The sequence below is a fragment of the Electrona antarctica genome (genome assembly GCF_951216825.1).
Source record: "Electrona antarctica genome assembly, chromosome: 21".
NCBI lineage: Eukaryota > Metazoa > Chordata > Actinopteri > Myctophiformes > Myctophidae > Electrona > Electrona antarctica.
In genome coordinates, this window is record NC_136802.1 from 29,726,664 (window position 1) to 29,739,163 (window position 12,500).

The window sequence follows — 12,500 nt, forward strand, 5'->3', positions numbered from 1 at the left end:
TCCCCGTTTCAATACACTGATCCCATTCGAAACGGGAGCACCGGGGACGTACATCGCCCACGGCGGTGGCTCAGGGGTAGAGTTTCCGGATGGTAACCGCAAGGTTGCCAGTTCGAACCCGGGCTCCCCCTGAGTTAGTGTCGAAGTGTCCTTGAGCAAGACACTGAACCCCTAATTGCTCCTGATGTGCTGGTTGGTGCCTTGCATGGTTTCCGCTGCCATCAGTGTATGAATGTGTGTGTGAATGGGTGAATGTAATGCACAATCTATGTAAAGCGCCTTGGATAAAGGCGCTATATAAATGCACCATTTACCATTTACCACCATCATGTTAAGAATGGCAGCTTGCCATAACTCCACTTTTGTAGTAGTAGTGAGACTAAACCCTTTTTTCTGCTTCATAATCATTACTGTTACTATCTTTGTAGTCTCTCGAGACAGACTGTTGACTGGCGCTGTTTTGCCGATGGGTTCGCAGATTGCTATCTTTGTAATGGTAGGAGAAGAGAGACCCGCACATTGCCACTTGCTGGTTCAAGAGCATTTTTAATACAGGACTATCTTTCTAATAAAAGGTGCTTTAAATCACTAACGAAACGCCTTAAAATCGATTGAAGATTCAGCGAGCGAGTTAACGATTGGGAGAGGGAAGTCTGGAACACTCTGGTGGAGCTGTTGCCCCCGTGACCCGACTATGGATAAGCGGTTGAAGATGGATGGATGGATTCATGGATGGATTCAAGGATGGATGGATGGAGTTAACGATGATTTAAATTGTGGAGAGACTGCCTCATATGGGTGAGGTAGTCTCACCCAGTGTAATTATCATCATTGCAAACAACGGCTTGTTCATTCTTAAAACTTGCCCCTATTTGTATATAACACGCCTACTTTGTTGTTGTACTCATACCTGACAAAGACCCATAGGGGGTCGAAACGTTGTCATCCTTCTAAATACATTTTCTAAATTGTCTGTCTCGAGAGACTAACTCAAACTCAAAGACAGATGGGACGCAGCCTGAGGTTATGGAGGTAAAGTGTCATTGTTCTGACCACTCATTAGTCTGACCATTACAAAGTCTATCCCAAACCCCTAACCGCACAGTACGGAAGCCACGGGGTGCTTCAGAGAGACGTCTTAACCCATTCTGACCTGAGATCAGATTCTAAAAATGTCTTCTACATCCTGACAGTTTTCTGAAAAAGCTATGTTTCTATGTCAGTCTTTCTTCGATTTTTCAAAAATAGCAGACCTACAAGCTCGTCACTCGGTGGCACGCTATGAGCTTGTAGATCTGCTATTTTTCAATAGCTAAAGCATATCATAATGCTAACACCAAAAGGGGTTCCCGCCCAAAATGGGTTGAGAGACCTGCACGTAGTCGGACTAATGCGCAGTCCCCCGCATGAGGGTATGGATATATGTTGATGATGCTGGTAATGAATGGACTTCCATTCATAACCAGTAACCACACACATCCATAACGGCAGGTCAGGGGCAAGGGTCTAGAACTGTGGTTTTCGAAGTGGGGTTCAGCAACCCTCAGGAGTACTTGAAGGGGTTCCAGGGGGTCCCCAGCACATTTTGTAAATATAGGGCAAGAACTATATGGCCTCATTTATGTGGTATGCATCCTCATTCTCATACGCAGCCATTAAGACACCCAAGAGAAGAGTTATAATATGTATAATAAGTGATACTTTTGTCATTGTGAGTTTGTAGATTGGCTATTTTCACTATTCACAGTCTGATAAAGTATTTAGGGTTTAAGTGGTTAAGAAAAGGAGTTAATAAAACATTACAGAATGACAGGAACTTTAGAAGGAAGTGTGTTTCTTTTAGGATATTTAGGATTGCGATTGTGTCTTCAGAATTCCAGTAATTATTCCCTGTAATGAGATAAGATGAGAAGACAGTAGAAATAAATAGCCAAATTCAAGGTTCAATATTTGTATTGTTACATCTTGTGTACAATAACATAAAAGTAAAATTATTTGGTTTTGGTTCCTCAACACAGCCTTGTAGCAGCATGGGGAAAACAAGAAATAATAAATAGTAGCTGTTGTATTATCATTTAAATTCTCTGTCTTGTTAAGGTCATATGTTTAACTCAGGTCATGCTTACATGGTTACTGATCTGACTGATATGTGATATGGCAACCCTGTCTCCCATGCTAAACGTGACCCATATGTGATGTAACATTTGCTCCCTAGACCCTGGCTCCTGTAAAGATGGCTGACGGACTGCAGCCAGACACCAACAGCCTACAGATACCGGGTGAGATACACAGAGACATGCATACAGTACAAATGCAGACAGGGCGTGGACAGTCTGACCTTTTCCATGCCGACTCCCACTCGGGAATATTAGTCACAGGTTCAACATTCCAATAACATTCCAGCCATTCCGAATTGCACGTTGGGTTGTGCGTATCCGTTATGCGCACCTCCTCAAGGGCCCGGGTGTAATGTCCTATGGCAGTGTATGGGACTGCCACTTAACATCAAGATAAACCGCAGAAGACAGAGTCGAAGGTGGAATTGACTGTTTACTTCATTCACTGACAAGGCGGTGAAAACTGCAAAAAATAATAAAATAATGCAAACATTCAGAGTTTGTTCTTAATTGACAGCATTCCAAACATTTCACAACAAAGAAACCCAGGCAATTAACTAATCATACTCAGTGGCTAAACCACCTACACTCATCAGTGTTAATTAGTAGGATGACATACACCTTGGTGTGCACTAGGCTATGTTCTGCAGACAAAAACATTCCCGAATTCCAAATAAACATTCACAAAATGTCACACAAGGGGTGTTCAGGTCTGCCTTCTCTGTGCACTGCTGCATGCAAAATGGTGTGTGTGTGTGTGTGTGTGTGTGTGTGTGTGTGTGTGTGTGTGTGTGTGTGTGTGTGTGTGTGTGTGTGTGTGTGTGTGTGTGTGTGTGTGTGTGTGTGTGTGTGTGTGTGTGTGTGTGTGTGTGTGTGTGTGCCACTTGCATGATGACAGAAACAGTAATGTCTCTTTCCTTGAGATGAATGGTTTCCCCACAGTTGCAAATTGCCTCAGACAGATATATTTCTGCCTTGTCCATTGACAATTCTGTCAATGTAATCACAGCTTTGGCTGTGATTACATTTAGGCATGGGTTCGGTGGTGAGGTTAACCTTTTGGGGTGAAAATGTTTCCCAAAAATTCAAAACATTTAACAAAATGTCCAAAGATCTTCAGAAATAGCTCATCTAAAATCACAACAAGTTGCAGCACAATGCTACTTTGTGAATAGATTTTCTATCTTCGCTATTTACACATGACACCGTCATACCATAGTATAAAATAAGGCTTAAGTGGTTCTGGTAAGGATCTGGGGTGGGTTCAGAGCCCAATTGTCACGGTGAGTCAAGGGGATAGGACCCGAATGCAGGACAGGCAGAGCGGTCTAAATTCAATAGGTTTATTCTCCAAAATCCAGGAAACAAGCAACAACAGTGACATTCAACAAAGCTCTGACAGGGAACTGAAAAAACAGGGGAGTATAAATACACAGGGATAACAGGGCACAGGTGAACATAACTAACAATCAACACTAGGATAGGCTGGGGAACTAAGAGGACACAGGTGGAAACACTAGGCTAATCACAGTACAGGAGAGACAACAGAGGTAACAAAGGCTAGGGAGGAAACCAGGAGAAAGAGCATACTACAAAATTAAAGTACGCAAGAGTAAAGTAAACTAACTAAAACCAAGAACACATGAAATACAAGAGGGATACAGAACACGTCACAGACTGTGACACCGATGGCTGAGCACATGAACTGAAAACATCAGTTTAAGACTTTTCTGCATGTCTATCTCTCTGTCTGTGTTGATTTCTCAGGTGATGATTTGTCAACTCCCTCGTCTCCTGCCACAACCAGAAATGAATGTGGCATCGCCCCCCTCACACCTTCTCCATCACCGGTAAAACGCACGCATGCACGCACGCACGCAAGCACGCAAATAACGAATGCTCTATTATGCATACACAAGGGCAGATAAGCACCCACAAACATTTCATTCATAATTTGGAACGTATTAAAAATGTCTACATCCACAAATATGTGTGTACACTGTAGGCTACACACACATATATATACAGTATATACTATTGCGTACTGGCACACAAACAAAACCAACACCTCCCCAAACGTATCATCTGGACACACCCACTTATTATGTTTCTTTATATAGTGGTCTTAAAGAGTGGCTCCCAGCCCACATACACTCATCAATTAGTGGTTTATCATTACACTTTGACTACAGTTTAAATGTCCCTGTAATTACACCCCGCAATACATAGAAGCATTAGCACCAGCAGTGGCGTTAGTTCATGTCATTTTTTGCAAAAGGCTATTGGAGACTTTAAGGAATAATAACTGTCGCAAAATAAACAAAAATGTTTGACCGAATATGAACGCAGAGAGGAAAAAGGAGAGCATATTTCTCCACACTAATCTGAAATGAATGCTGTGCTAATTCTACCGTAGCTTGTGTCCATTCATAGGAACTAGTCATTACTGAAGAATGTACTGCAAGGGTTGTTCTGCAATGGCCACATCCTTTTCTAGGCCATGGACTTGTATGATCCCACCCAGGCTGCAAAGTATACCGCAACCATTGTCTTTTTATGGGGGAAAGGTTCTAGATTTTGGTTTGTTTACATACATTTATATTTGAATACAGTCTAGATTGTTTTTCTTATGACTCTCTCTCTCTCTCTCTCTCTCTCTCTCTCTCTCTCTCTCTCTCTCTCTCAGAAGGTAGAGCTCAGACCCAAGATGGCCTGTCCCTTCTCTGTTGTTGTGGCGATAGACTTTGGAACCACTTCCAGTGGCTATGCTTTTAGCTTCACACAGGACCCAGAGGCCATACACATGATGAAGTAAGAGTCTCTGTAACAGGAGCCCTCGTACAAGGTTTCTTTGACTATGCATGCACCTCCTGGTACCACAGCACCTCAAAGGCCCTTAAAACTAGGCTCCAGACTTCCCAAAACAAACTGGTCAGGCTCCTACTTGGCCTCACCCCCCGAACCCACTTTGACAGGCTGGAATGGCTTAGGGTCGACGACAGAGTACAGCATCTTGCAATGGTTCTGGTCCACAAGATTCGATACACCACCAAGATACCCATGTACCTGTCTAGATACTTCCTTAATGTTAACGATGTCCACACCCACAACACCAGAGGGAGTGCAACGAACCATGTACAACCCAGATTCGGCACAAACAAGGGACTAAATTATTTTCGCTCCTATGCCACCAAAATGTGGAACGCCCTACCAACAGTCATTAAGACATGCGAATCCCTTGACTCCTTCAAAACCGCTCTCAAAGGGCACCTACGGACGGCTGCAATTCGAAACTGGCCCCCGTAAAATCTGAATCCCCCCCCCCACCGCCCACCCCTTTTTCCCCTCACTGTTTATGTTTCTTTTCCCTTTTTACCTCCTTTATGATGAATTCCTGTTCTGTTCTTTGACTACCGGTATATAGAAGTGTCTATTTGTACGTCTCTAAATGTTTTGATGAATTGAACAAGGTGGAACCTCTTGTAAACAAGTGTAATGCTTAATTGGGTCGTCCACTCACAGTTAACAGTCTTTGTATTGAGTTGGTGCTTGAAATGTACTGTAATTCTGCAAACTGTTAATAAATATTTCAATCAATCAATCAATCAATCAGTCTGTGTGTGTGTGTGTGTGTGTGTGTGTGTGTGTGTGTGTGTGTGTGTGTGTGTGTGTGTGTGTGTGTGTGTGTGTGTGTGTGTGTGTGTGTGTGTGTGTGTGTGTGTGTGTGTGTGTGCGTGCGTGCGTGCGTGCGTGCGTGCGTGCGTGCGTGCGTGCGTGCGTGCGTGCGTGCGTGCGTGCGTGCGTGCGTGCGTGCGTGCGTGCGTGCGTGCGTGCGTGCGTGCGTGCGTGCGTGCGTGCGTGCGTGCGTGCGTGCGTGCGTGCGTGCGTGCATTTTTAATGTGTTCGTGCGTGTGCCACAAGGTCCAATAGCAATTTGATATTCAGACATCCTCAATACATGAACCTTTTTCCAACCTTTCCCAACAATGCACAATTAAGCTGACTTTTGTTGCATTCTATTCTATTCTACCTTGACTGATGGCGCTCACCTCCAATCCACACAGGCGCTGGGAGGGCGGGGACCCAGGTGTGGCCAATCAGAAGAGCCCAACGTGTCTGCTGCTAACTCCCGAGCTACGCTTCCACAGTTTTGGTTTCGCGGCCCGTGACAGCTACCATGACCTGGACCCAGAGGAGGCCCAGCACTGGCTCTACTTCGACAAGTTCAAAATGAAGATACATAGTGCACAAGTAAGAGCAGTGGTGGAACGTAAAGTACTGTACTAAAGTACAATGTTGGTGTACGTCACTTGAGTAAATCTATTTTTCAATACTACATACTTCTAATTGTCTCAGCCAGGGCGAAGGCGTGGACAGACTATGTTTGCACCCTGTATGTTTGCACGCTGGGCCGTTCGCAGCAAAACTGTGCACGGCTGCACTCCCCATGGATGCCAGAGCATAACCTCTGCCCTGGATGATCGGATCTTTCAGATCGTCCTGTTATACCGTCTAGTGCCAAACACATTTCTTTATATTACTCCCACAGATTTTGTCTTTCAGATTTTTCATATTCCATTCTGATTCTTTTTACCTATAACTGCACCATTCCGAGTAAAAAATGTGCACTCCCTGGAGGCCAAGGAAAAAACCATTGCCCTGCATTTTTCACATCTGCCATTTATAGCGCCACCTTATATAAAACACTATTTTGTTTTTATATGACTCCTTCAGATTGTATCCCAATTTCACGCAAATCGGTACACTGTACACATGATCTCTATAGTCATGAGATCAAGACAGATCTGTTAGATTATTCATATTCTATCCTGATTGACTAAGATGGACATCTAAAGTTTGCAGGAGTGCGCCGTTTTGAACAAAATGCCTCAAATCATGAATGATGTCTGATTGCGGTGAAACTTTGCACGCACATTCGAACTACATTGCGGAACAAATGCAACCCTTTTGACTGTGTTATCGCCACCAGAAAGCCCATTTTTACTTTTTCTAGTTAATATAAGTAGCCTACTTTCTGTTTACTCATTTCCTAATACAGAGGCAAATTATATCCAGAAATCTACAAGCTACAATATGCATTGGAACACAATATTTTGACTCGCCAAAAAGTTTTAAAACCACTACTCCGGCTACTCAGGCTGCTTTCATGTTCATGAAGGGTTAACCCATTCTGTACGGGAACCCCTTTTGGTGTTTTAAGCATTATGTTGTACTTTAGCTGTTGAAAAATTGCAGATCTACAAGCTCATAGCGTGGCACCGAGTGCCGCACTACGAGCTTGTAGACCTGCTATTTTTGAAAAATCGGGAAAATGTGGCGCAAATCTTTGAATATATATTCTTTCAGAACGAACGTTTTTAACTCAAATCTTTGTGTTTGAGGGGTCCCTGGAACAACATATTTTCAGAAGGGGTCGGCGGCCAATTACATAAAATTTTTGGGGTTCTTGACATCATGAAATATTGAGCACCACTGACATAGAAACATAGGCATTTCAGAAAACTGTCAGGATTTAGAAGACATTTTATAAATTTCGATGTCAGGCCTAAATGGGTTTTAAAATGGTCTGTGATGGTGGAAGGGGCAAAGGTCGCAAGATCAAGCTTTACATTAAAAGTAATGAATGAAATCTCGACGAAACCAAAGACAACCATTCAGCGGTATAATGGTAATGATACCTAAAGGACTTCCATCCTTTTGCAGCAGTTTTCAGCATTTTATCCGTGTTTGCCACAGGACCTCAGCATGGAGACGGAGCTGGAGTCTGTCAACGGCCACAAGGTCCGGGCTATCGAGGTGTTTGCTCATGCCCTGCGCTTCTTCAGGGAGCACGCCCTCAAGGTACACTATACTCCATGACTTTCACACATGGCAGATGATATTATTATTATTTTGGTCAAAAGAGCACACACAAAGGTCAGGTTCACATGGTCAAGGTCAAGGTCAAAATCTAGAATGTTTTATATGAAACTTGGTGGGAATGGACCGTAGGCTGCTCTGGAGAGATAATTAACCTTTGGATCAAAAGTCAAGGTCACAAATCAAGGTCAAGGTAAAAAAAAAACTAATCTTAAATGTAATCTTCAACAATTTACAGATATTGTAATTAGGTTTTTCCACACATTTTCAAAATTTGTGGAAATAGTCGATCAGCTATTTTCACTATTTGGCATACAGCAAAGTACACAGTGGTTTTGATAGGCAGTGGAAGCAAATACCGGTAGATCAGACTTGCTTTAGAGTTTCACCATACATGGTTAGTTACTTTATTGACACAAATGTATAAAACATGGGGTCCAAACAATAATAAAAAACCCATTAATCAAAAACTTTAAAAGGTACAATACATTAAAATATACAATACACAACACAAAATAATAATATCTTTACAACAGGAGCTTTCTATTGCTCCACAAGTGACAGGCAGGCATGTAGCAAACGCAAAGTCTCTCTGTTAGTGCCCACAAAGAGTCAGCTCAAATCAATACCCTCATGTCCATATTTCACTCTGATGTCTTGTGTGAGGGGACACACCAGTATGTGCTGTTCGTTTTGTATAACAGTCTCACATTGACAAAACCGCTGTTCAGGTGGTATGCGGCTTCATCTTTCCATTTCCACACGCAGTCTATGAGCGGACATACACGAAGCATAAACAAGCCAACAGGTACTGTAGTGTTGTGTTGTTTGGTCCTGTTTAGGAGGTGAAGGATCAGTCCTCGTCTGTGTTGTTTGGTCCTGTTTAGGAGGTAAAGGATCAGTCCTCGTCTGTGTTGTTTGGTCCTGTTTAGGAGGTGAAGGATCAGTCCTCGTCTGTGTTGTTTGGTCCTGTTTAGGAGGTAAAGGATCAGTCCTCGTCTGTATTGTTTGGTCCTGTTTAGGAGGTAAAGGATCAGTCCTCGTCTGTGTTGTTTGGTCCTGGTTAGGAGGTGAAGGATCAGTCCTCGTCTGTGTTGTTTGGTCCTGTTTAGGAGGTGAAGGATCAGTCCTCGTCTGTATTGTTTGGTCCTGTTTAGGAGGTAAAGGATCAGTCCTCGTCTGTGTTGTTTGGTCCTGTTTAGGAGGTGAAGGATCAGTCCTCGTCTGTGTTGGGGGGAGAGGCGATCCGATGGGTCATCACGGTGCCCGCGGTCTGGAGGCAACCTGCCAAACAGTTCATGAGAGAGGCTGCATACCTGGTAGGAACGCACGCACGCACGCACGCACGCACGCACGCACGCACGCACGCACACACACATGCGCGAACACACACACACACACATGCGCAAACACACACACACATGCGCGAACAGTAACACTTGCATCCAGTACACATACAGGCACTTCATACACGCGTGTATAAGACATGTGTGTCAGCTTGCTAAGTGCAGCAATTATAGTATCATGTTGTTGTGCGTTGGTGTGTAATGAGTGTTGTTTTGATGCACTGTATAGTATACTCATCATGTAGTGGTTTCACAACTAGGTTGTTCCATAACCTCGGGGAAAAATAATAATAATAATAAAGAAAGTGTGCTAAAAAGGTAAAACGCTTGTAACATGTTTCCATGGATTATTGTGCACCCCCCCCCCACACACACACACACACACAGTGTCTTGTATACATCACAATCAGTTGTAGGAAGTGTGCGTACATGGATAGGAATGTAGAGCATCCTATAATAATACATATCAATGGAAGCGGAGAATGTGTTCCATGTGTGTGTGAGTGTATGTGCTTGCGTTCTAGTTTGTCCCCATCTATAGCCATCTCTCATACACACACACACACTCCCTCTCTCGCTCTCTCTATCTCTGTCTCTCTGTCAGTGTCTCTCTCTCTCTCTCTCTCTCTCATACAAACACACTGTCAGGGCAGTGGGGTGGGTGTGTGTGCTTCCTGCTGGTGATGATGTCATCAAGAGCGTGAACAATGAGGGAGACCGGCGTACAAACACAGGAAGTCGGACCAGACCCACGCCCTACACTCCCATGCACTCACACACACACGCACACACACACACACACACACACGCACACATGCACACATACACACACACACACACACACACACACACACACACACACACACACACACACACACACACACACACACACACGCACACTCGCCCGCTAACTCACTCACTCACTCACTCACTCACTCACTCACTCACTCACTCACTCACTCACTCACTCACTCACTCACTCACTCACTCACTCACTCACTGACATGAGTTACTTCCCATTAGGTTCTCCCCTCCCCCCTCCTCTACACTCTCCTCCTACACCTCTCCTCTTTTCTCCTCTCCTGTTTCTCTCATCTTGTATTCCTTGGCTCCTCCATCTCTCCCTCTCTCTCTCTCTCTCTCTCCCCCCTGCTATAAGTTCCCTTTCATCATCTGATCTGCTTACATCCCGGTGGAGGAGCGAGGTCATGGACATACGTCACTCCCCCCTCTACGCTACACACATTGTTTATGTTCCTCCTCCATGTTGATACGTTCTTCAGCTGCGTTAATGGCCTGTCTTGTCTTTCTTCTTTTGCCCTCTTTTTCTATCACGCCAACCACCACTACACTGCCACAACGATTTGAGTCCATGCAGTGAACTCCCTTTTTTGCAACTTTGGAAACTTGACTTGAAAAATAAATTAGTAAAATACCTTCTTATGAGCTTGACCTTGTCTCATGAATAACTTGAGACTTGATAAGACTAAAGACAACCATTAGAAATGGGGCGGTGGGGTTACTAATACTTGATACTTCTACTACAAGGCGTGCTATATATATATAAACTTTAATACAGGCTCATGGCCCACAGGGTAAAAACAGTACATCACATATAAAAAAGAGAATAAATACAAATAATATAGTATAGCTATAAGCTATACTATAATATGTTTTGGACTTGCAAAGTAATAAGTATATGAGGTGTTTTTGTTTTTGTTATGCAGGATCTCACTAAAACTCACAAAAAATAGACAGGTATGCATTTCTGTTTATTTGTCTTTTCTGATTTGACTTCACGAGAATCACGAATGGAGGCAAAGTTCTGCCTGTCATGTGTCTGGTGTGAATGGGAAAATTCATCTAGCAAAGGAAAAAAATCAACATGCATGTTGTTCTAACCCTGTCTGTCTGTCTGTCTGTCTGTCTGTCTATCGTGCGTGCGTGCGTGCGTGCGTGCGTGCGTGCGTGCGTGCGTGCGTGCGTGCGTGCGTGCGTGCGTGCGTGCGTGCGTGCGTGCGCGTCTGTGTGTGTGTGTGTGTGTGTGTGTGTGTGTGTGTGTGTGTGTGTGTGTGTGTGTGTGTGTGTGTGTGTGTGTGTGTGTGTGTCTCTAGGCAGGTCTAACGTCTCCAGATTGTCCGGAGCAGCTCCTCATCGCTCTGGAACCCGAAGCTGCCTCCATCTACTGCCGCAAACTCCGCCTCCACCAGGTGATTGACCTCAGCCTGCGGCCAATCACAAATGGCCTGGATGCAGATAGCTCCCGCCCCTTTGACTCCAGTTTTAGACAAGGTATAGAGAACGAGAGAGAGAGAGAGAGATAGAGAGAGTGTGTGTGTGTGTGTGTGTGTGTGTGTGTGTGTGTGTGTGTGTGTGTGTGTGTGTGTGTGTGTGTGTGTGTGTGTGTGTGTGTGTGTGTGTGTGTGTGTGTGTGTGTGTGTGTGTGTGCCGTCACAGTGCGTGCGTTTGTTCTTGTATTGTACTTGTGAGAGTCAGATGTCCCCACAAGTATAGTAGAAATAGACATTGTGAGGAGTCTGAGGACCATTTTCCTGGTCCTCAAAAGAGAAAATGATTGTTTTCGCGTTTAAAAAACAATTGTTGATTGATTGATTGATTGAAAGTTGCTGTACTCTGTCGTCAACCATAAGCCATTCCAGCCTATTTCAGGCCTATTTCAGCCTTGACTGCACACCAGTGTTGCACACCGAAAAATAGCTATATATACAAGATTGTAAGCTTGTGAAATGTTTTGACTATATTTACGGCTAGTTTCAATACAATCTTAAAATGTAGATGTCGTCACAAGTATTACAAATGTGTGTGTGTGTGTGTGTGTGTGTGTGTGTGTGTCCGTGCGTGCATGTGTGCGCTCTATTGTCATAGATTAAAATAAGCCAGGCAGTAACCACACTGGAGTTCCTGGAAATGCTTTGCTTTGCTTTGATTTCTCGTGGTAACAGTGTTTTTTTTGCAGAGGATGAGTTGGTGCATGATTGTTTGTGTGTGCGTGCGTGCGTGCGTGCGTGCGTGCGTGCGTGCGTGCGTGCATGTGGTAGAGCGATTTAGAGAGCCAGGGCCATATGTTTCACGGCAGAGAGAGATGAATAGAGTAGATACACAGAGGCATTTTAATGTAGCCATTGTCCAAAGACCA

General features: G+C 44.0%; 1 protein-coding gene across 1 annotated transcript in view; it reads left to right on the top strand.

The window, feature by feature from the left end:
- hspa12b (heat shock protein 12B) overlaps positions 1-12,500 on the top strand; it is a 30,171-nt gene that overhangs the window by 2,867 nt on the left and 14,804 nt on the right. The window contains exons 2-8 of the mRNA XM_079490665.1: positions 2,216-2,279; positions 3,885-3,967; positions 4,804-4,928; positions 6,182-6,368; positions 7,875-7,979; positions 9,200-9,316; positions 11,458-11,635. Coding sequence (XP_079346791.1) covers positions 2,234-2,279; positions 3,885-3,967; positions 4,804-4,928; positions 6,182-6,368; positions 7,875-7,979; positions 9,200-9,316; positions 11,458-11,635 — 841 coding nt within the window. The 5' untranslated portion in view covers positions 2,216-2,233. The remainder of the gene's footprint in view (positions 1-2,215; positions 2,280-3,884; positions 3,968-4,803; positions 4,929-6,181; positions 6,369-7,874; positions 7,980-9,199; positions 9,317-11,457; positions 11,636-12,500) is intronic.